General features: G+C 41.3%; 1 protein-coding gene across 1 annotated transcript in view; it reads left to right on the top strand.

Moving 5' to 3' along the window:
* Nucleotides 1–24,818, top strand: part of FGGY (FGGY carbohydrate kinase domain containing) — a 741,424-nt gene that overhangs the window by 439,463 nt on the left and 277,143 nt on the right. Inside the window, exon 7 of the mRNA XM_006879829.1 lies at nt 8,235–8,338. Coding sequence (XP_006879891.1) covers nt 8,235–8,338 — 104 coding nt within the window. The remainder of the gene's footprint in view (nt 1–8,234; nt 8,339–24,818) is intronic.

Raw genomic sequence — 24,818 nt, forward strand, 5'->3', positions numbered from 1 at the left:
AATGTACCATGGACTGCCAAGAAAACAAACAGATTCATCGTAGAGAAGATTAAACCAGGCTGCTCCTTGGAGGCAAGGATTCTGGGGCTTCGTCTGACATACTTGGACATGTTGTAAGGAGAGACAGGTCTTTAGAGAAGGACATAATGCTGGGTAGAGTAGAGGGACAGCCCAGGAGGGGAAGACCCTCTATGAGGTGGATTGATTCAGTGACTGGGGTACTCGGGATGGGTGTGTCAGTGGCAATGAGATTAGCACAGGATAGAGCACGGTTTAGGGCTGCTGCATAGGGTCACTATGAGTCGCAAACAACTGGACGGCACATAACAACAACAACACAGGCCAACAGCTAGCAACTCCTTTTCTCTCAAGGATACTAGAATTAATGTACAAAATACTTCACTGTATTTAAATGTAAGAGTAATTGACTGTGGATCATAACAAACTGTGGCTGACTCTGAGAAGAATGGGAATCCCAGAACACTTGATTGTGATAATGAGAAACCTATGCTTGGACCAAGAGGCAGTCATCAGAACAGAGCTAGGAAACACTGCACGGTTCAAAATAGGGAAAGGCATACACCAGGGATGTGTCCTGTCTCCATACCTTTTCAACCTATATTCAGAACAGATCATCCAGGAGGCTGGGCTCTATGAGGAGAAATACGGCATCAGGATTAGTGGAAGATCTATCAACAATCTGCGTTATGCAGATGATACAACCCTGCTTGCTGAAACTGAGGACGACCTGAAGTGCTTGCTGCAGAAGGTCAGGGACTGCAGCGTTCAATATGAATTGAGGCTCAATCTCAAGAAGACAAAGATTCTCACCACTGGACCAATTGGCAGCGTCAGCGTGGATGGTGAAGAGATTAAGATTGTTCACAGCTTCAGTTTGCTAGGCTCCACAATCAACACTCTTGGCACCAGTAGCCAGGAAATTAGAAGATATTTTGCGATGGGAAAATCTGCTGTTAGGGACCTCTCTAAAGTACTGAAAAGCAACAGTTCTCGCTGGAGACTAAGGTGCGTCTCATACAGACTATGGTCTTTGCAATCACTTGTTATGCATCAGAGAGTTGGACAATGACTAGGGAGGATAGAAGAATTGACGCCTTCGAGCTTTGGTGTTGGAGAAGAGTATTGAGGGTACCATGGACTGCTAAGAAACAAACAGATTCATCCTGGAAAGGGTTAAACCGGGTAGCTCCTTGGAGACAAGGTTTCTGAGGCTTCATCTGTCATGCTTTGGTCATGTTGTAAGGAGAGACTGGTCCTTGGAGAGGGACATCATGCTTGGGAGGGTGGAGGGCAGGCGCAGGAGGGGAAGGCCCTGTAGGAGGGGGATTGATTTGGTGACTGGGGTAATCGGGATGGGTGTGTTGAAGACAGCGCAACTGGCACAGCACAGAACAGAGTTTAGGGCTGTTGTACATAGGGTCGCTATGAGTCGCAAGCGACTCAATTTCACGTAACAGCAACAATACAATAACCACCTGGCTATTTGTTTTTTGTTTTGGAGTTTAAAAATTTGGCTTTGGTTTTTGGTTTGTGTGAACATTAGTGGTTAATAACGTGAGCCTGGCTATACTACTGGCCAGCTGTGTAGCCCTGGCCAAGTTACCTCTAATTTTTGAACTTCACTTTCACCATCTGAGGATAACACTTCCAGTTACATAAGGGTGTTGTGGGGCAGTTAGGAGAGAGAGGAAGAGGGAGAAGGAGGGGGAGGGTGGGAGGGAGTGAGGAAGGGAGAGAGAGAGTGCGAGAGAGCATGAGCATGTAATATGACTCCTATTGAACTTAGCGGGGTTGGCCATTCAAGTTCATCCAAAGGTACCTTTGAAGAAAAGTCTGACAATCTACTTCTAAAAAATTAGCCATTGATCAGCCTACGAAGCATAGTTCTTCTCTGATTCACGTTGAATTATCATCAGTAAGAATCAACTGATGGTAACTGTTTTCATGCCTCCAAAATGAAAGGCTGAAATGGAAAACTACCCATTATTTCACCAACCTGAGGTCTGGACTTGCCTTTTTAGTTTGTCAATTTTTTTTTATTATTATTAACTTTAATGAAAGTTTACAGAGACTTTGGATTTCCATTCATACATTATTGCACTTTTCTCCCTGCACACCCCTCTCCCCAGTTCACTTATCTCTTTGAAAAGTAAAAGAAAAATTCTTTCATTGTTATACAATCTCTCCTCCCAAGTCCACTCTACTATGCAGCCTTCATTCTGGACTCCTGTCATGACAGTAATATCTAATCATATATCTCTTTTAAACAGTTCTCTCCCTCATCTGTTTCAATGCAGTATACATAATTTATCCCATCTTTCTCAGTCCTACCCCAACCCTGATATCAGTCCCATTTCACAAAAGTGGCACTATGCAGTATTTGTCCTTTTGTGACTGAGATATTTCACTCAGCATAATGTCCTCGAGGGTCACCCATTTTGTATAATATTTCATGATTTCTTTGTTTTTCAAAACAGCATAGTATTCTATTGTGTGAATATACCAAAGTTTCTCTCTCCATTCATTTGTTGATGGGCACTTAGGTTGTTTCCAACTCTTTGCTATTGTGAATAAAGCGGCAATAAATGTGGGTATGCATATATCTGCTTTGGTGGCAGTTATTTCTTTGGGGTATATTCCAAGTAGTGGAATTTCTGGGTCCACTGGTATTTCTATTTGCAACTTTTTGAGAAAGTGCCATACAGCCTTCCATAGTGGTTGCACCATTTTACATTCCCACCAACACTGAATAAGGGTTCCAGTTTCTCCATAACCTTCGCCAGCATTTGTTGTTTGTGGACTTACCTTTTTAAAGTGCTCTTTAGAAAACTAAATGAAAGCTCCTATGAAAGATGTGAATTAATAGGAAGTGTGTCAATGAGCAAGGCAGGAACCCTCTGCCTAGACCCCTAACTACCCTAAACCACCTGTCAAAGTCTGGGCAGGTCACGTCCGCTCTCTTGACCTTTGCTTTCTCATTTACATGATCAAAAGATTAAAATTAGCTCACATATAGAGTTTCTTCCTGTACCCTGTAAAACCTGTTATGCTTTGGATAGAGAACAGTTTCACTCGGAATCCATCCAGAAAAACAAAACTACTCTCAAGTATGAAACAAAAACAGGGGCTTTAAGGTATAAACACAATGACTCAGATGGTGAAAAAAGGCCACAGGGAGATGTGACAAGCCACAAGGAACACTGAGGCCAGGCGAGGTGATTAAAGTAGAAGGTTTTCTACACTGAGTTCGAGGGACAGGGTATGACTGTGGTCTTCCAGTGCCCTGGCATGGTGGACACCAGGAGATGATGGAACCATGGTAGCCCAGCCAGCAGAGTAGGGTGATAATTGTGGGGAAATTGTAAGGGCTATACAGCCGCTGCTGGAAGTGCTGCCTGAAACAGAAAATAGGGGGAGATACCATGCTTCCCCCTGTCTTCAGCTCTCAGCTCTCCTGGCAGGACCTCTTGGATCACTTGGAATCTGGGAATCTGCAGATGTAGCCCCTCAGTACTAAGGAGAGGAGAACAGGACACTTGATCTGAAAAGAATGTTACCTCTCTCTGCCTCAGTTTAGCAGAGGCCATGGTACTAGGGATATTAGAATTAATGTTAGATGGATCTTGGCTGAAAACAGAGAATACTAGAAGAATGTCCATCTGTGTTTCATTGACTATGCAAAGACATTTGACTGTGTGGATCACAACAAACTGTGGCTGACTCTAAGAATGGGAATCCCAGAACATTTGATTGTGGTTATGCGAAACCTATACTTGGACCAGAGACAGTCATCAGAATAGAGCAAGGGAACACTGCATGGTTCAAAATTGGGAAGGGTGTACACCCAGCATGTATTCTGTCTCCATACATTTTCAGACTATATGCAAAACAGATAATACAGAAATTGGAGCTATAAGAGGAGAAATGTGGCATCAGGATTGGAGGAAGATTCATTAACAACCTGTGTTATGCAGATGACACTGTGGATTAAAGCTCAACATCAGGAAAGCAAAGTTTCATACCACTGGATCAATTGGAAGAGATTGATATTATTAGCTTTAGTTTGCTTGGCTCCACAATCAATACTTTTGGTACCAGCAGACAGGAAATCAAGAGATGAATTGCATTGGAAAATTCTGCTGTCAGCGACCTCTCTGTAGTACTGAAGAACAAGGACGTCAGTCTGGAAACTAAGGTGCACCTGATCCAGGCTATAGTCTTCTCAGTTGCTTGCTATGTGTCAGAGAGCTGGACAATGACTAGGGATGACAGAAAGAGAATTGATGCCTTTGAGCTCTGGTGCTGGAGAAGACTATTGGACTGCCAGGAGAACAAACAGGTTAGTCCTGGAGAGGGTGAAGCCAGGCTGCTCCTTGGAGGCAAGGATTCTTCTGAGGCTTTGTCGGACATACTTTGGGGATATTGCAAGAAGGGACAGATCCTTGGAGAGGGACATCATACTTGGAAGGGTAGAGAACCAGAGAAAGAGAGAGAGACCATTGCTGAGGTGAATTGATACAGTAACTGAGGTAATGAGGTTAGGTGTGTCACAGACAGTAAAGTTGGCACAGAGTAGAGCAGGTTTCAGGGCTATTGTGCATAAGGTTATTATGAGTCGAAAGTGACTGGACAGCACCTAACAACAACTGCTTCAGTACAATAGCAAAAATTGATGAGTTCTTATGTTAGAGGAGGTAGAATTTGGAAAAAATATTAGGACAACTTGGAAAGCTCTTGGAGTGTTTATCTGAATACAGACCAAGAATGGCAGAGATTTGTCTGTGACTCCTTAGATCCTATTTTGTAGAAAGGTCTACTCGCTGACCAATCAATGTCTTTATGTCTATGTATTTGTAGATAGTCTGCTTCTTCACCTGGTCAAAGCTTTCAGCACTTTGCACAGGCTACATCTTAGGAAGCCTTCCCTGCACGCCTCTAGGTACCTTGGCTGCTGCTGTGGCTCTTTGTATCTTGTACTGATTCCTCCACTGAAATGCTCCATTTAATGTCCTCACTCCCACAAGACTGGGAGTACCCTGAGGACATGGAGTCTTCTTTTTCACTGGTGCTCTCTAAGCATTTCATATTTTCACTTCCTGCCCTTTGCTAGCATCTAAGGTAGGTGCTAGGCTGCCAAACACCCAACACAAAAAAAAATCCCAAAACCATAAAGCTGGGTGCCATTGAATCAAGTCTGACTCCCAGTGACCCTGGGTGGCAGAGTACACCTGAAAAGGCTATGCATTGTAGTGGATTGCCACTTCTTTCTCCTAGGGAATATCTGGTGCGTTCAAACTACCAGCCTTTGGTTAACAGCCAAGTGTGTAAATTCTGTGCCACCAGCCTTCTTTACTGGGCTGCCTAGCACCCAGATGATCTAATGTTAGTTTCTTATACTTTTTCTTATAACAAGGGATTTGGGAACTGCATAACTTTTAAAAATCTTAGTGTCTTTTTTACTAGGGAAAGCAAAGAATACATGATGACATTTAACAGGGAGATTTGATCTTTCTTAGAGGATAAGGCATAGCCTTTCTGAGGCAGAAACATGTTGTTGTTGCTGCTTCTGTTGTGGTTGTTGTTGTTAGGTGCCATTCAGTTGAGTACGACTCATAGTGACCCTATGGACAACCAATCTGAACACAGCCCTAGCTCATGCTATCCTCACAGTCACTAACACATTCAAGTTCATAGCTGCAGTCACCGTGTCAACCCATCGGGCTAAGGGTCTTCCTCTCTCTTGTTGCCTTTCTACCTTCCTAAGCATGTTGTCCCTCTCCAAGGAATAACTTCTCCTAACCACATGCCCAAAGTAGATGAGAAGAAGCTTTATCATCTTGGCCTCCAGGGAGCATTCTGGCTGCACCTTCTCCAAGACTTATTTGTTTGTTCCTTCAACAATCCATGGGATCTTCAGCACTCTTCTCCAGCACCGCAGTTCAAAGACATTGGTCCTTCCTCAGCCATCCTTAGTCTTTGTCCAACGCTCACATGCATAGCCTCTGAGGAAGAAACATTTAGGAATATGCAGGAGTTAGCTTACCAAAAGATAGCATTGATGGTTCAGTGGTAGAATTTTCTCTCATGAACAATGCCTGGATTTGACCCTCGGCTAATGATTGTACATCATGTAATCACACCTTTTCTGTCACTTGGTGCTTTTGTGTTGCTGGGATGCTGATCAGTTTTCAGTGGCGCTTCTAGATTAAGAGAGGACAGGAGGAAAGTCTTGGCAATACACTTGCGAAACCTGGTGAATGAAGACTGCATATCATGTAGTCGGATCAACAACTGATTATGGTGGTGGCGGCATTTTATTCCATTGTCTCTGCAGTCCCCATAAGTCAGGGGCCAATTTGATGGCAGCTAACAGTAACAGCCTGACAGAGAGGCTGGGAAAATGTATATAAGTCAAACCGTCAGCAGATGCAAAGACTGTGCATTGAGAAACAGCATTGGATCCTGATGACTGAGAGATAAGGAGCCATTGGATGGACTAATGGGGGCTCGGGTGCTCATCTCCCCACATCCACCCAGTACATACTTTTGTGCATGGATGGCCATTGGCTATTTGGATAAATGAATAGGAATTTTCATTTCTTCATAATGAAATTTCTCATTTTAACTGTAAATTCTTCCTAGAGACACATGTAATTTCACTTGTCCAACAAGTATCCAGGAAGACAATCTGTAGCCCAGGTTTGTGGGAAACACTACCTGGTGGTACTCGCTGTACTAACTCACTGTCAGTCACCTTCTGCTTTGCATTTCGAGTTCTTTGATATTTAAATGAGGATCAATTTTTTTTTAGGTTCCATCAAGTCAGTCCTGACTCCTGAAATCACCAGTGTTGACTTCTAAAGCCCTTTTGGGAAGGGGGGGGGGGGTTCATAGCACCATTAGCAAGCAAAAACAATTCAAAGGCACCTCAGAGCTGACTCCCCAGCTGGTTTTGGAGGCAGTTAATGACACAGACCAAGATTGCCTGTCTTTGTCCAGCAGAGCAAGTGGTGGATCCAACCGGCTGCCTGTAGGTCAGCAGTGCCCCTCCCTCCAGACTATCCCACAAGAGCTCCCTATGAGGGCTTCATTGTTTGTGCCACCATGGGGCCAGATGTTGGTCTACAGATGTCAAAAAGTTTCAGTCAACACAAAAGGATATTGTCTTTTGAGATGTAATAATGTGTTATTCAGAATTCCATTTGTTTTGAAAATGTATCTTCAGAGAACATTTGAAAAACAGCATTCCCAAAATTCATTTATGAATGAGACTGGCTTCAACTGTGACTTAAGAGACCTCATTATATAAGTGGTATAACCTTGGATAAATTGTCTCTATATTACTCACTAACTCCACTGGTGTCTATAGCATTGATGCCTACTGTCTGGTCAACAGAATCAGGACTCTGGTGGTCTAGCTCCTAGGGAGTTGCACTGCTGACCCTAAAGGTGATTCTAGCAGTTCAAATCAACCCGAGGCTGCATAGGCGAAAGATGCCAACCTGCTCCTCTACAATTTACAGCCTCAGAAAACCTGCAAGAGTATCAGCTATGAGTCACTTCCAATTTGGTAACAATAACTTTTACTTTTTGGACTCAACCAAGTTAGTAAAACTATACCCTGGTGGCCTAGTGGCAAGAAGCTGTGCTGCAATCCCAAATACCCGTAGTTTGAATCCACCAGGTGCTCCAGTAGAAGAATGGGCAATCTCCTCCCATGTGATTAGCTGCCTCTGAGAACATTGGCGGGTGAGCTATGGGTCACTGTTCCAACTCAATGGCACAAAACAACAACAGCCTGGAAGTGTTTAGCATAGTGCCCATGATTACTGAGTACAAAAGAAATGTAGCAGCTTTGATCCAGGACTCTGGTACCTAGTGATTGTGGTGTGGACTCAAGGACAGGACGGGTGGTTCAAATCCACAAGTTGCTCCCTGCGAGAAGATGGACCGTCAGCTCTGAGACACTTGACATGTGACAACAATAAGAGTTGCTTTGATTGTTACAATTAAAGTTACTATTATTATCATAAGGTTGATGCTGTCAGAGGAGAAGAGTAAACCAAAAACAGATTCTCTAGTTTTCCCACGCTGATAAGCGTGTTCTGTCTTCTTCAAAGTTTAGCCACTTTTTTTTTTTAAAAAAAAGGTCTTTCAAATTTGTTTTTCATTTTTTGAAAAAGAGTATTTTGTTTTGTTTTGCTTTCTCACAGGCGTGATTGGAGCAGATGTGAGGGGGCACGGCCTCGCCTGTGAAGGACAGCCCATGACATCACGCCTGGCTGTCATCTGTGGAACATCTTCTTGTCACATGGGGGTGAGTGGGCCAGACTCACAGACAGCACTGCACAGGGTAAAGGGCAGTGGAGGAGGAAATCCTGAGCTGCTGCCTCTTCTTTCCTCAGTTCCTTCGCTCTTTTTGCCCCACCCCACCTCCATGTGCTTTGTCTGACCAGAAGCCCCATCCTTCTCTCCCACGCCCTTGCTTAGATTTTGCCAGCTCTTTTCCCAGCAGCCAGATTTTTAGAAAACGTGGCGAGGGCTGCGTCTGCCTTTGATGTCATCCTGACCAGAGATCTGGGCCATGAAGGGCGAGAATGGGTCCAAAGAAAGCAAAGCCGAGCTCTGGGTACCAGTCAGTCCCTAACGGGTAGCTCAGACCTCCACAAAAGGATGTCTGTTTTCCTTGGCCTCTGAACTTTCTCTCAATCAATATAAATCCATCTCCTCCGGAGCATCCTGATGATCTATAGAATTAGCCTGCATATCATGACTTCAAAAGAACACTGATAAGCAATTTTCACTTTGTTAATTTTGCTTCATGAATTAGTGGAAAGGCTTTCTCCAAGATTGCAGTTAAAATTTAGTGCCTGCGCTAAAATTTATATCTTCTTTAAATGCACAAGTCTGAAAGCATTCCATTTCGATAAGTACCCATTTCTACCGTATTTTTATTTAAAAGTCATTACTCTGTTCAACTTAGATGGACGACTCCTTGGATTTTTCCCAGATGAGGGAAATAGAAGGGGGGAGAGGAGGAGGAGGAGGTTAACTGAGGGGTGGGGGAGAGAAGGTGAGCGTGACTAGAGGGGACACTGGGGTAAATTTGCAGCAACCCTGAGGTGCTCACAGAGCACTGTGGAGCTGTGTGCAGCTGCCTCAGGGACCACTGAGTCTTTTTCATGAAATATTTCAGTTGAATACATACACTTGAGCCCATCTTCTTGGGTCAGATGCTACGCTAAACCCCGGGACATAACAATGAGATGGGACCCTCCATTATGAGTCAGATTTTTAAGATCTTTTAGAATACAATATGAAGGTTCAAAATACAGATACAAATTGAACTAGTGATTGTTCTTGTCATCCAGGTGGCTCCTATTCATGGTGATCTTTACATAGAACAAACATCACCCAGCTGTACACATCTTCGTGATTATTGGCGTGTTTGAACCTTTTATAGAGGCTGTCATGTCATTCTTCCTCACTGAGGATTTCCCTCATTTTCATTGGCCAAAGAGCTCATGATTCTCAGCACCTATGGGCATTATCATCCACAACATCCCATTTAATAAATATGATGGAGCCAGCTCTATTGGTTTCTAACTCTAGATACTCCACTTACCAACTGTGGGCCCCTATCAGGTTAAATTATCTTGGCCTCATGTTCCTCATCTGCAGAATCTGGAAAATTATATTATCTGTCTTTCATAGCCCTGTGGATAGGGAGTTTTGCTGCCAACACAGAGATGGCTCAATCAAATCCAGCAGGGACGCTGTAGGAGACAGGAAATCTCTTCCTATGTTATTGATAGCTTCTTAAACAGTGTTTTGTTGTTTGTTATGTGCCATTCAGTCTGCTGTAATGCTTAACAACCCTATATACAACAGTTCTGAAGCTTGCCCTGTCCTAAGCCAGTCTCACTGACTCTGACACACCTACCCCCCCCATTGCCCTAGTTGTTGTACCAATACATCTCATCCAGGGTCCTCCTATATTGCACTGTCCCTCAACCCTTTCGAGCATGGTGTCCATCTCCAAGACCAAACCTTCTTGGCTACATGCCTAAAGTATGTAGCCAAGGAGGCATTTGCTTACACACTCTCCAAAACAGACTTATTTGTTTCCTTGGTGATCCATGATATGTTCAAGACTCTTCTCTAGCACCACAACCCGAAGGCATTGAGTCTTATTCTGTCATACTTAGCCATTGTCCACCTCTCTGATGCATAGCAAGTAATAGCAAAAACCATGGCCTGAATCAGCGCACCTTAGTCTCTAGACTGACATGGTTCCTTCTCAGTACTCTGGAGAGATCCCTGGCAGTGCATTTTCCCAATGCAATTCATCTTTTTATTTCCTGACTGTCAATGCCAAGAGTGTTGATTGTGGAGCCAAACAAGCTGAAGCTGTTAACAACTTCAGTCTCTTCTCCATCTATCATGATGCTGCCAATTGGCCCAATGGTGAAAATCTTTGTCTTCTTGATTTTTAGCTTCCATCCATATTGAAGACTACAGTCCTTGACCTTCTGCAGCAAGCACATCAAGTCCTCCTCAGTTTCAGCAAACAAGGCTGTGTTGTCTACATGAAGTAGGCAGTTAATGAATCTTCCTACAATCTTGTTGCGACATTCCTTTTCATAAAGCCCAGCCTCCTGAATGATCTGTCCTACATATAGACTGAAAAAGTGTGGAAGCAGGATGCATCGCTGATGCACTCCTTTCCTAATTTTGATCAATGCAGTGTTTCTTTGCCCTGTTCTGAGGACTGCTTCCTGGTCCTAGTAGAGGTTTCACATAAACACCATCAAGTACAGGAGAATTAACTATGATTCAGTTATAGTCAACCAAAATGATAAGGAGAAGAGTATAAATCAAAATGAAGTACAGTAAAACCTACATAAGCAAATACTCTGTAAGGTGAAAACCTGATATGGAGGGAAAGTTCAACCATTTTCCACTAAAATGAGTGGCAGGGAAATAGTAAGACTATGTCCTGTCAAAGACTAAAAACTTGCAAGACTCGAAAAAAATAAGGCAGTCTCTTCAATTTCCAGCTTTCAAGAATTATTTTTTTTTTCAGCACTTCAAAAGGAATACTTGGGTTTTGCTACTAAAATACTGTGTCTTAAGTACTGTAGACACATTGCCTGGAGTGGCCAATTCCTGGATGGCACTAGGCGTAATATTTTAGACAGAGAAGAAGAGGAACACCCTGAATGAAACGGATTGTTATAATGATGTGTTCAAGTACAGAAGTGTTTGAAATGATGGCACAGGACAAGGCAGGGTTTCTCCTGCTGTATGTAAAGTTGCTATGAGTTGGAGCTGAATTGGTAGCATTTACCAACAACTGGCACTCTAGCAGTGTAGTCCGTAAGGATTTGTGCTGCTAACTCATAGGGTGCACCTCTCTGGTGGTTCAAACCCACCAGTTACTCCTTAGAAAAGATGGGCCGTTTTTGTGATTTGGAACTTCCAAAGACCCTGGGTGGGTCAACTGTGAGCTGGTTCTAACTCCAAGGCAATGCCTGAGCCTTTATTTATTTAGTGGTTTTCATTCAGGTCTCTAAGAAGCAGCAAACCAGATGAATATAAGTGCCTGCTCCTTTCTCTATGTAAGATCCTGCTTCTCAGTCCCATTGCAAATGCACATGATACTGACTTTTTCTACTGCAAACTATGACCAAACTATGGCCCAGAAAAGTCCAGTAAACTTCCTAAGGTCATATAGAAAGTAAATGTTGGAACTTGGTGTTCAGATCTAACTGTTTATTTGAAAGATTTTCAGTGCTTTACAATATTGGTGGCCTCAAACTGCATGCCTTCAGGATTGCAGCTCAGCTTCTTGCCATCAGGCCACCAGATCTCCCAACAATATTGTACAGGTTTATGTTTCCATGGAGGATCGAAGAGCCTGGACTTTCAGGTCACCCACAATTGGGTTACTTACTTGCTCTGTGACCTAAAGAGAGCAACCTAACCTCTCTGAGCCTCAGTTTGCTCAGCCATCACATTGGAGGTTATACTACTGGTCTTCTAGGCTGTTATTGTGTGGATCATGGACATTATACATGTAGCAATCTAACACGCAGTGTTAATGGATTTTATGTGACTTGGATCTACACTTAAATACCATGTAAACAGCAGTCTAGGTATCAAACGATGTGTTTCACTGAGCAGATAAATTGCCAGAATCTCTTTAATATGCTAAGGAACAAGGATGTTACATTAAAAGACAAAGATGTATCTGACTTAAACCATGGTGTATTCAGTTACTTCATATATATATAAGCTGAACAATGAAAAAGGAAGATTAAATTAGAATTGATGACCTTTAATTGCAGCATTAGAGACAAAAGAATATTGAATACACATTGTGCGTGCATGTGTGAGAGAGAGAATGTCAGCCAAGAGAACAAACTAATCTACCTTTGAAGACGTGAAACCAGAGTGCTCCTTAGAACCATAACGATGAAAGTTCAACCCACATTGGCTGTATTATCAGGAGACTCCAGTCCCTGGAGAAGGGCCTCATGCATGTGAAAATAGAGGGTCAGCAAAAGAGAGGAAGGTTTTCAGTGAAATCAACGGGCACAGTGGTCGCAACCATGGATCTAGCACAGTCAATTGTGAAGATGACACAGATTGAGACAATGTTCTTTACTATTGTAATAAGATTATAGAGTTGCTATGAAGAGAAGCTGACTCGACAGCACATAACAACACATAGTTAAGCACTCCAAATGGTGGTGGGCATTCTTGGTAAACATTCCTAAAAGACTTACATGAAGCAAATGTTGGACTTAGAGTTTGATGAGCAGCTGTAGTTGGTCTCAATGAATGAGGGCCATAAAATGCCTGTTTATTATGGTCATATTATGTCTGAAATAAAGTCCCCACCCCAACCCCCTTTGTACTTAGGAATGGGAAGGGACCTTCTGGGTGAGGGGATTAATCATAAGCTTTAGTGTTATGTCGTGAGGGCAAGACTGTGGTCATGTTGGCAATGAAAAGCACCTTTGATCTCCCTCAGGTGCTGGGAGCAGGCAAGCCGGCAACAATAACACCTTTGTGAGGCCTGAGAGAGGTGCAGGTCTGAGGAAACACTCCCAGGGAAACTCAAGTACCCCCTTTGTTGTGGTTCTGGCAAATTAAACTGCCAACTGTCAAGAAGCATTCCCCCAACAGAACACAGGGACCAAAGAAGACAGTGGGTTTTTTTAAATGTGGTTTTCAATATGATCTAAAGGATTCTCTTTCTTCCTGTCTGTCCACTTTTGATGTTTCCAATTCAGTGGGTTGAGTGAGACAAAACTCCCAGGATCATATTGTATTTTATCCAGGTTACTTCTTTTTAGATCATTGAAAATAAACAACTGAATGAGTACATAGATGAGTACTAGTAATCCTTTAGCAGCTCTGTCCCTCCAGATTCCCATGACTTCCAGGAATCTGGAGAAAAGCCTGAGGTGGAACATAAGACTTACTAATCAGGCCTTTGATATTTCAGAAGATACAAGTGTGGGCTGCACATTTATCTTTCTTGCGGGTGATTTAATTAACAAGGGGAAAAATATACAGTTCTTTTTTTAACTCCATGAAAGCAGGGCTGCTTGATCAGAGTTAATTACTACTAAGTCACCAAAACTCAAGATAATACACACACGGGGTTAGCCAGAGGTTGAAAAGTCATGGGGTCAGCATGGAGCTGATCCTTGCCATCTCCCAGCCCTCCTTTTCCTGAGCTGTCAAGCTGAATCGTACCTTGGCAACTGCTCTTCCAGTTCACTTGTCAGGTGGGGAGAAAACCTTGAGACTGGGAGCTAGTACTGAAGAGGTAAGTTTGAACAGAACAATAGTTAATTCAGTCTGGCAATTATATCTGCATCTTAAATCACTTGCAATCAAAGTTTTCTAAAAGTTTTATATTCATTTAAGCATGGTGACTTTTCCTTTTACTACTTACTCACAGCCGGCCCTCCAGTGGGTTTTCAGAGGCTGTGAATCACACAAGAAGAGATTGCCTGTCTTTCCTAGAGCAGGTGGTATGTTTGAACTGTTTGAACCACAACCACAATTCTTTACCCAGTAGGTCACCAGCACTTTTATTACTTGGTAGATGTGAAAGTTCAAAGACATCGAATCATATAATGCCCCACTATTTACCTAACTAACTGTGTGAATAAAGGTAGACTGCTTCACCTTTCTGTGTCTCAGTTTCTCCATCTGTTAAGTGGGAGATGTGTTATCTACCTATAAAGTTTTGAGGGTTAAATTATGTACCCCATGTAGAGGATAGCACTAGGCCTGGTACAAAACACGAGATAGCTTATCATTAACAATCGATACGAAGACTAGAATGAGCCATCTTGTAATGGGTTACAACTAGAGGCATCAGTATAGACTTAGGTTTAACTTAGTGTAGATATGTAGATATGTAGATGCACAGAGAAACATGCATGTGTGCATGTCAATATATGTTGTTGTTGATTGCTGTCAGGTCAAGCACGACTCAGAACAACCCTACAAATAAAAGGCCTGAATCCTTTCTATAGCTATCGACATTAGTCAAAGTTCATAGAATTTCCAGAGACATGTATTTAGGAAGTGGATAACACTCCTGCTTCCAATAGATATTTATATCTATATATCCACACGTGTATACACACACACACACACACACACACACACACACACACACATCTATATATCTCCTATATACCAGATCTGTCACCTAAGAGCACCAAGAAACAAAGACATACCAGTAACTAGTAGGTAAAAGCAGATCTCGCACCCTGATCTAAGTGTCTAATGTTATTCTCCAGTTAAAAAAGAAAACCAAACTAAAAGACAAAAAATAAACAAGTTTCCTTAAAGAAGTAGTTGATTCTAGGTCTAGAACAATCACGTTGCAAGATGTGCCTGAAACATCTTACATTTTCATAACGGAAGGACACACACAATACACAAACATAATGTGTAATGATGGAAGTATTGCAAAGGGACACAGGAACTAACTAAAGCAACTCCCAAAGGTCAAAACTGGAGCAATAAAATTACAGAGTAATACTAGATTAAAACCCAAAGGAAGCGTCAATATTCACAAGCCTGGTTTAAATTGTTTTTTGCCAAACATTCTTCTAGGTGGTATAGCACTGGTCTGTGCATTGCTGTACAGAGGTAACTCGTGGTTGCTGTGATGCTGAACACTGTGACACTGATGTATCAAATGCGAGAATGGTTACCCATGGTGGACAATGTTTGGTGGAGCTCCCCGATTGAAACAAGCTTGGAAGCAGGAGTGGCATTCACTTCTGAAGTGGCTTGCCTCTGGAAACTCTATGAACAGTGCTCAGGTCTTTCATTCATAGGGTGGCTATGATGATGTCGTCTACGACTCGATGGCACTTAACAATAACATAGTGATATTATTCAATTCTTGATCAATAATTATATGAGAAGAAACTGTTTTCTCCTGCAGGAGAATTCCAAATGATTTCTGTAGCTATTTCATACTCTAGGAATGAGTCCTGGTGGTCTAAGGGAGGGAGCTGTGCTGACAACCCAAGGCAATGATTTGCATTTACCAGCATCTCTGTAAGCAGTCTCCTCCTGTGCTTTCACACTGCCTCTGATTTCCCCTGAAGGATCAAAGATGAGTCGATTCTGACTTGATGGCACATGGTAACAACTGCAGGAGGTCCCCTACGAAGCCCTGGTGATACGACTAGTGACCAGATAGTTGGTGGTTTACATCCACCAGCCATTCCGTGGGAGAAAGATGAGACAGTCAGCTCCTGATAAGATTTTCAACCCCGGAAACTGATGGAAGGTCTCCATGAGGTGGAATTGACACGGTGGCAGTAGTTTTGGGATTTGGGGGTTAGGAAGTGAAGTTTCCTCTTCTCTGATGTGGAGTTGTGCACGTGGTTTCCTTCCAAGAAGGATAGCACGACGAAACGGGGGAAACGGAGTATAATTTTGTATTTTGCGGGGAAAGTTAACTACCTACCTAATACAGGTGAGCAAAAACAGTAGTGAACCTTTGGTGTGAGGTGGTAAGAATGGCTTTTTTTTTTCATAGGCTTCCTCTAAAAATGCATTGTTGTTGTGTGGCGTTGTGTTGACGGTGTCTCATAGTAACCCTATCCACAGTAGCGCTAGACTAGCCCTATGCTGCTCCACCCTCACAGTCTCTGAAATGTTCAAGCCCATTATTAGAGTCACCACACAGTCCATGTTGTTGAGGGTCTTTCTCTAATTCTCTGTTTCTCCACCTTTCCCAACATGATGCCTTTTCTAAGAGCTGCTCCCTCACAACTTACCCAAAGTATGTGAGAGGAAGTTTCACTATTATTGCCTCCAAAGAGCACTCGTGTTGCACTGTCTCTAAGCTAGGCCTACTTGTTCTTTTGGCTGTCTGAGGAATATTTAAGACTTTTCTTCAACACCATATTTTAAAAGCATCAATTCTTTTTTAATTCATTGTCCAACTTTAGATTGCACAGGAAATAACTGAAAATGCCATGCCTTGAGTCAGGTACTCAAAAATCCTTAAACAGACACCCTTGCTCTTTAACACTTTGAAGGGATCCTTGACAGCAGATATTCCCAGGGTAACACATCTTTTGATTTCTTGACTGATGCTACCATATGTGTGGATTGTGGATCCAAGTAAAATGAAATTGATCTCTTTAACTTTTTATCCATCTGTCATGATATTGCCTATTGGTCTAGTGTTGAAGATTTTTGTTTTCTTGATATTGAGATGTAATCCATATTGAATACAAGTGCTCTTCTGCAGTAAGGTTGATTTTTAAAATTTATTAATGAGTTCTAGTACTTATATACTATTATTCATATATATTGTTTCATTCATGTGCATTTCTTTTTTTATTTTATATTGGTTTGCATGCAAAATTCATATTCATTATGTGTCGCACATTCCTTCATTTGTATTGTGTTTCTTATGATCATTCCCATACACTGTGTCTTAGAAAATTAATCTCCATTGATTTATGCTCAGCATTACCGCATCTTTTCAGGTCCCCACTGTATCTTTCCTAACTCCTTCACTCACTCCCTCTGCCCACCAAACTCTGCAAACCTATAATTTCCCCTCTTTCACCCTCAGCACGCTCTCATCTTCTCCCTTTCCCCCACTGGACTTTCATACACATCTTACTAGTAGTCCTTCTATTTTCACAAAAATGGTCTTAAACAGTATTTGCTTTTAGGTACATGAGTTAGTCACTCAGACTAATGCTCTCAAGTTTATCCAATGCATTTCCGAAATCATTGCTTCAGAGTGCTGCTTTGTATTTGTACAAATCTCCGTTTGTGTCTCAGTTCTAACTTCCTTGGGGTATGTCATAGCAGTGGAATAGCTGGGTCATACAATCCCACACAGTGTATGGGAGTTGCATTATCTCCAAAGCCTCTCCAACACTCAGTGATCACTGTCCTATTAAACTTTGTCACTGCTATTGTGGTGAGATGGTATCTCATCCTCATGGTTTTGATTTGCATCTCTCAAATTGCCAGTGATTTTGAGCATTTATATGTCTTCTGGCTGCCAAATGTCTTCCTCTGTGGAAAGTCTTTCCATGTCTTTGCCCCATTTTATAACTGGGTTATCAGCCTTTTTCTTGTGGAAGCCCTGTAGTATTCTGTAAACTTTTCTTATGAGACCATTGTCTGAGATGGCATTGGCATGATTTGTTTATTGTCGATCAGTAGGTTTTCTTTTCACCCTATTAGAATAAGTTTTTGATGCACACAAGAACTTAAACTTCAGAGGGCCCAATTCATAGGTGTTATCCTCTCTTGGTTGTATGTTTCTGGGTATATTTGCCAGCCTATTTATACCATAGGCTAGGCCATTTTTCAATCCCATATTGTCTCTTAGGATCTTTATGATTTGTTGATTTACCCCTAGGTCTGCCTTGAGTTGATTTTTGTGTATTGCATGTGATGTGTATCTTGCTTCAGCTTTGTGCGGGTAGAGATCTAGCTTTGCCAGCACAGTTTGTTGAAGAGATTATTATTTTCCCAATTGATTGGTTTTGTTCCCTTATCAAATACTAGTTAATCATAAGTAAAAGGGTTAATTTCTGGGTTCTTGATTCTGCTCCATTGATCCCTGTGTCTGTCATTATACCAGTACCATGTACCAGTACATTGTTTTATGTAATGACTGGAAGAGATCTATATTTATTCCCATTCTAAAGAAAGGTGACCCAACAGAGTGTGGAAATTATCTAACAATATCATTAATATTGCATGCAAGCAAGATTCTCCTGAAAATTATCCAAAAACAACTGGATCAATACATCAACAGAAAACTGCCAGATGTGCAGGCTGGGTTTAGAAGAGGCCGTGGTACTAGGGATATTATAAGTAATGTTAGATGGATCTTGGCTGATAAGTAATGTTAGATGGATCTCAGCTGAAAGCAGGGAGTACCAGACCAATATCTGTGTTTCATTGACTATGCACGGGTGCTTGACTGTGTGAATCACAACAAACTGTGACTGACTCTGAAAAAAAATGGGAAAACAGAATACTTGATTGTGCTTATGTGAAAACTGTACTTGGACCAGGAGGCAGTCATCATAACTGAGCAAGGAAACACATGGTTCAAAATTGGGAAGGGTATATGCTACCGATGTATTTTCTCTTTACCTTTTCAATCTATATGCAGAACAGATTATCTAGGTGTCTAGACTGTATGGTGAGGAATGTGGCATCAGGATTGGAGGAAGACACATTAAACACCTGCCTTATGAGGATGACACAACCCTGCTTCCTGAAACTGAGGAGGACCTGAAGCATGTGCTGCAGAAGATCAAAGACTGCAGACTTCAATATGCATTGAAGCTCAACATCAAGAAAACAAAGATTCTCAACACTGGCCTGATTGGCAGCATTATGGTAATGGTGAAGAGATTGAGATTGTTAACAGCTTTAGTTTGCTTGGTTCCAAATCAACACTCTTGGTACCAGCAGCCTGGAAATCAAAAGACGAATTGCATTGGGAAAGTCTGCTGTCCGGGACTTCTCCATAGTCATGAGAGCAAAGATGTCTGTCTGGAGACTAAGGTGCACCTGATCCAGGCCATAGTCTTCTTAATTGCTTGCTATGCATCAGAGAGCTGAACAGTGACTAGGGATAATAGAAAGAGAATTGATACCTTTGAGCTGTGGTGCTGGAGAAGAGTGTTGAATATACCATGGACTGCCAGGAGAACAAACAGGTTCATCCTAGAGAGGGTGAAGCTAGTCTGCTCCTTGGAAGCAAGGATTCTGAGGCTTCGTCTGATGTACTTTGGGCATGTTGCAAGAAGGGACAAGTCCTTGGAGAGTGACATCATGCTGGAAGGGTGGAGGAAAGGTGAAAGAGAGAGAGAACATTGAAGATATGGATTGCTACAGTGATGGGGTATTGAGAGTAGGTGCATCAGGGACAGTAAAGTTGGTATGGGATAGAACAGGTTTCAGGGTTGTTGTACATATATGGTCGCTATGAGTTGCAAGCGAATTGGTGGCACATAACAACAAACAACTATTGATATGTTAGTTTTTATCTCCCCATCTCAAGTCTCCCTTGAGCCTTACCTATTTCTTAACTTCTCATTCCCCACTAATCTCTCCTATCCTAGTGATTTCTTCTTCCTTCTTCCACAGCTCTTCCCCCCTGTAATTTTATATTTGCTAATTGCAATACATAGGGTTTTCAGAGGCCTGCTATTTCAGAAGTGGATGGCCAATCATTCTTCCTGGTCTGTCTTAATCTGAATGTTCAGATTTAGAGAAGTATCAGACAGACCAGTATTTTATAGAAAAAGTAAAAGATATATCCCTTGTTGTGGAGTTAGCCATTCTTATCAGTGTTGCCCCTGCCCTTGGCACACGTGTCTTTACCCACTTATTTCCCTGCTCCACCATCCACTTCTACCCACTCCCTTCACATCTATCTCCCATTGACCAGCCCTTGATCTGATAGCTTATATCTGAAGCTTTCTTGGCTTCTGTAATTCCAAACACATCAGCTGCTGGTAGTTTCTTATGTTGTGACCAGTGTCTCTGAAGTTTAGTGGTAATGTTTCCTGAGCAAAGGTGATGTGTCCTGTAGAACTGGTGTGTAGATAGGTTTTTCTTGGTCCAAGGGCAGCGCAGGAGGCGAAGGCCCTCTATGAGGTGGATTGATTCAGTGACTGGGGTAATCAGGATGGGTGTGTCAGAGACAGTGCGATTGGCACAGGACAGAGCAGAGTTTAGGGCTGTCATACATAGGTTCGCTATGAGTCGCAAGCAACTTGATGGCACATAACAACAACAACAACAATTGCAATAACTGTATTGTCTTTATCTCGATTATTCTCACCTTGATCCTCCCTTGTCTTGTTCCTTGTAGTGTTCTTCATTTGTTAATGTTTCTTTACTTTTTCTCCCCTACACCCTGGGTTTTTTGTCCTATTGTCAGCCTAGTAGTCCTGTATAGTATTTGTCCTTTTTTTTTGTAACTAGTTATTTCACTCAAAACAATGCTCTCTAGATCCTTCCATACTGTGTTGTACTTTACTAATCCCTTTTGCTCTTTAGTGCTGTACAGTATTCCATTGTGTGAATATACCACAGTTTTTCTAGCTATTTACTTGTTAATGAATGTTTGAGTTCCTTCATAACCATTGGTTCTTGTAGTTAAAGGAATATTGAACAAATACTCCTGCCTAAAATTTTTCTGTGTTGACTAGTTCTTTTTAGATGCAATGACTCTGTATTCTTTCCATTTTCTTTTGATGCTTCCTGCATCACTCAAGATTTTGCCCACAGAGGTGGTCATGATTGGCAAAACTTAATGGGAATTGATTTTATAGTAAGTAATATATTGTAAAGATTGTATGAGACATGATGTGAATCAAGGAAAGTGTAATACACATATATATTGTATGCAAACCAGTATGAAATTTAAAACCTTAAAAAATTATTTGCCCACAGAATCTGTCAGTATTGTAATTTAAGACCTGAATTTGTTGTTCAGTTCTCTCAGCATGAGAAATCCCATGTATGTTCTTTCCTTTTGATTTTCTAACTCCAGCTCTTTGCATATTTTGTTATAATATGTTGCTTCATCTTCTTGAGCTGCCCTTTCAAATCATCTATTAATCCTTCAGTGTTTTCCCCCTTTATTTTGGCCTCTCAGCATTGCAATACAGTTTCCAAAGTCTCTTCTGAAATTCATTTTGGTCTTTTCTGCCTCTTTATCTTCAATGGCATTTTACTTTCCTCATGGATAATATTCTTGATATCATCTTACAACTCCTCTGATCTTTGATCATTAATGTTCAGTGCATGAAATCTATTCCTGAGATTTTCCCCCCTTTTATTTGAAGTACATAGGGTCAAGGTCATATGTTCATTCTTATGGACTTGTTTTCATGTTCTTAAACATCAGTTTGAACTTGCACTTTGAGTAATTGATGCTATGTCCCAGTCAGCCCTGGGCTTTCCTGTAACTGCTGATATTGAGCTTCTCTATGGACTCTTCCCACAGATGTAGTTAGTCTGATTCCTGTGAAATATACCATGTGAAATTCATGTGTATGCATTGTTGTTGTTGTTGTGTGCCTCTGAGTCCGAACCAACCCATAGCTGACCCTCCAGGGATTTTCAGAAGCAGTTAAACACATGGTAAGAGATTGCTCATCCTTCTCCCTTGTAGCTGCTAGTGGATTCAAACTGCATGCCTTCGGGATTGCAGCACAGCTTCTCACCACTAGGCCACCAGAGTTTCCTATTCATCTATATAGGCACCCTTTATGTTTCTCAAAATAGTATCTGCAATGGATAAATCATTGTAGGACAAAATTCTATCCTTTGATCTCCAACCTCATTTCTGTCACTCCAGCCTCATTTCTGTTGGTAAAGTCCATACTTTCCAACTACTAGTTCTTCTTCCTTGTTTATAAAACCTATTAATGCAACTCTTTTTCAAATATATACACCAATCACTAAAAACCAAACATGACAAAATCAAGGAATTCTATCAACCTTTGCAGTCTGAAATTGCTTAAACATACATACAAGATGTATCAATAATAGTAACTGGAAAGCAAAAGTTGGAAACTAAAACGTACTACTAACAACTAATCTCACGATTAGCCTTAGTCTAATATTGAGGGGAAAAAATCAGCTAAATTCCAAATGAGGGATATTCTAAAAAATACCTAATCAACATTCCTCAAACTTTTTCAAGGACATCAAAAATAAGGAAATTTTTTAAACCATTACAGCCAAGAAGAGTCTAATGAGATATGATAACTAAATATAATGTAACACACCAGATAGGATTTTGGGACAGAAAAAGGTTATTTTATAAAAACTAAATCCATAGATTGCATCTCAACATTAAGAAAAAAACAAAGATTCTCACCACTGGGCCAATCTGCAGGATCATGATAGATGCAGAAGAGATTGGGGTTGTTAGCAATTACAACTTACTCAGCTCCACAATCAGCACTCTTGGCTGCAGCAGTCAGGAAATCAAAAGACAAATTGCACTCAGAAAATATGTTGTTAGAGACCTCTCCAGAGTACTGAGAAGCAATGAAGCCAGTCTAGAGACTAGGGTGTGCCTGATCCAGGCCATGGTCTTTGCAATTGCTTGCTATGTATCAGAGAGCTGGACTCTGACTAAGGATGACAGAAGAAGAATTGATACCTTTGAGTTCTGGTGCTGGAGAAGTCTTGAACATACCATGAACTGCCAAGAAAACAAATAAGTCTGTTTTGGAGAGGGTGAAACCAAATTTCTCCTCAGAGCCTAGGATTTTGAAGTTCTTTCTCATGTACTATAGGCACATGGACAGGAGGGACCAGTTCTTGGAGAAGGACATTATGCTCAGAAGGGTGGAGAGAAAGTGCAAGAGAGGAAGACCTCGGATGACATGGCTTGATACAGTAACTGGGACAATGGTTATAGGTGTGTCAGAGTCAATGAGACTGGCTCAGGATAGGGCAGGCTTTAGAAGGTTTGTACATAGGGTCGCTATGAGTCACAGGCAACTCAGTGGCACATAACAACATAACAAATTCATAGAAAATTGCTATGCTTACCCAAAGGTCATGCCTTTCTGGCAGTTCAAATCCGCCAGCTACCCTGAGAGAAAAACATGTGCACCCTCCTTCTATGTGACTTACAGCCTCTGAAAACTCACTGGAGGGTCAGCTATGAGTCGATTTTTACTCAGCAGCCATGAGTGACTATGTGAATAACTATGTTTTTAGGTAGTGATAACATTAATTGTGGCAAATATAAAAATAGTAATGTTAGAAACTGTGGAGTATAAGGAACTCTGTTCTACTTTTCTAGAAGTAAAAAATATGGAATACAATTTTATTTTAAAAAGTCATTATCAAGAAAACATTTTCTTATATTTGCCTGATTAAGTGATGAGGGTTTTAAGATACGTAAGATAAAGTGTCATGCCTGCTTTCAGGAGCTGAGTGATATTGTGAAAGACAGACAAAGAAAACAATAACCACAATAAACCAAACACCCATTGCTGTCAAGTGAATTCTGACTCATAGCAACCCTTCAGAAGGGAGTAGAACCACTCCAAACAGTTTCTCATCTTTATCCAAAAAGAAGGTCTCTTTTTCACCCCCTGTAGTGGTGTAGTGGTGATGTATATAAAGGATTAAATATTGCTCTCAAAAAATATGTGTCACCTGTCCTGGGCCCTGGTTCTCAATGGCCTCATAATTATTTGAAGATACAATTAGGCAATTATATATGATGTTATCATCCCCAGGATATGATCTAATCTGATCAGCCAATCAATTATAAAAATATTAAGATGCTACACCCTTAGTCAAGTCAAATACAGCCTATATTATCTTTTATTATCTTATAAGGGATAAAAAGAGAGAGGTGAGTGGCCTACCAACAAAAAATAAAGAACTGGGAACACAGTCTTTCTTTGAATCAAGGGTCCCTGTGCTGAGCATTTCCTAGATTTGAAGGAAGATTGATGTCAAGATATACTAAGATCTCCCAGGAATTCCAGGCCCACAGATGTTGAAAGGGGACTACGTCCTTCTTCCAGAGACAGTGGAGAGAAAGCCTCCCCCCTCAAGCCAGGAACCCTCATTATCTGGCTTTCTAAACTAGGAGAGAATATACTTCTGGTTTTAAAGCTATCCACTTTTTTTTAATAGTAGCACTATATAAGTAAGTCAGAATTAGAAGATTCACAGCATTTTTTTAGTCATTAAAGAAATCTAAAGCTATAGATATATTACATACCATTATCAGAATAACTGAAGTTGTGGCCAGGAGATGGGGGAAGAGAAAATGGTACAACCACTTTGGAAAAGAACTTAATCATTTCATGAAGTTAATGTTTGCATACCCTGTGATCCAGACTTTCCAATTCTAGGAGAGTCATTCTGGGCTTTCTACACTTGTTTCTTGAAGAGTACAAGGAACACAACAAAGCCAGCTGTAACTAGACATCTCATAATGTCACAGGTAAGAATCTGCTTGACTCACTTGAGCCCAACTTTCCATAAAAGATCTTGCCTTGAAAAATGGTAGGATAATATGGTGCTGGTGGTTGTTGATTGCCTTCGAGTTGAGTATGACTCATAGTGACCCTATGAACAAAAGGCTTGAAGTCCCTCTACAACAATAGGCGTTATCAAAGTTCATAGAGTTTTCAGAGGCATGTTATTTAAGAAATGGATGCCACTCCCCTGTACAAATAATTGTTGTTGTTGTTGTTGTT

The sequence above is a fragment of the Elephantulus edwardii genome, unplaced genomic scaffold (genome assembly GCF_000299155.1).
Source record: "Elephantulus edwardii isolate Elephantulus edwardi_28Jun2011 unplaced genomic scaffold, EleEdw1.0 scaffold00005, whole genome shotgun sequence".
Lineage (NCBI taxonomy): Eukaryota > Metazoa > Chordata > Mammalia > Macroscelidea > Macroscelididae > Elephantulus > Elephantulus edwardii.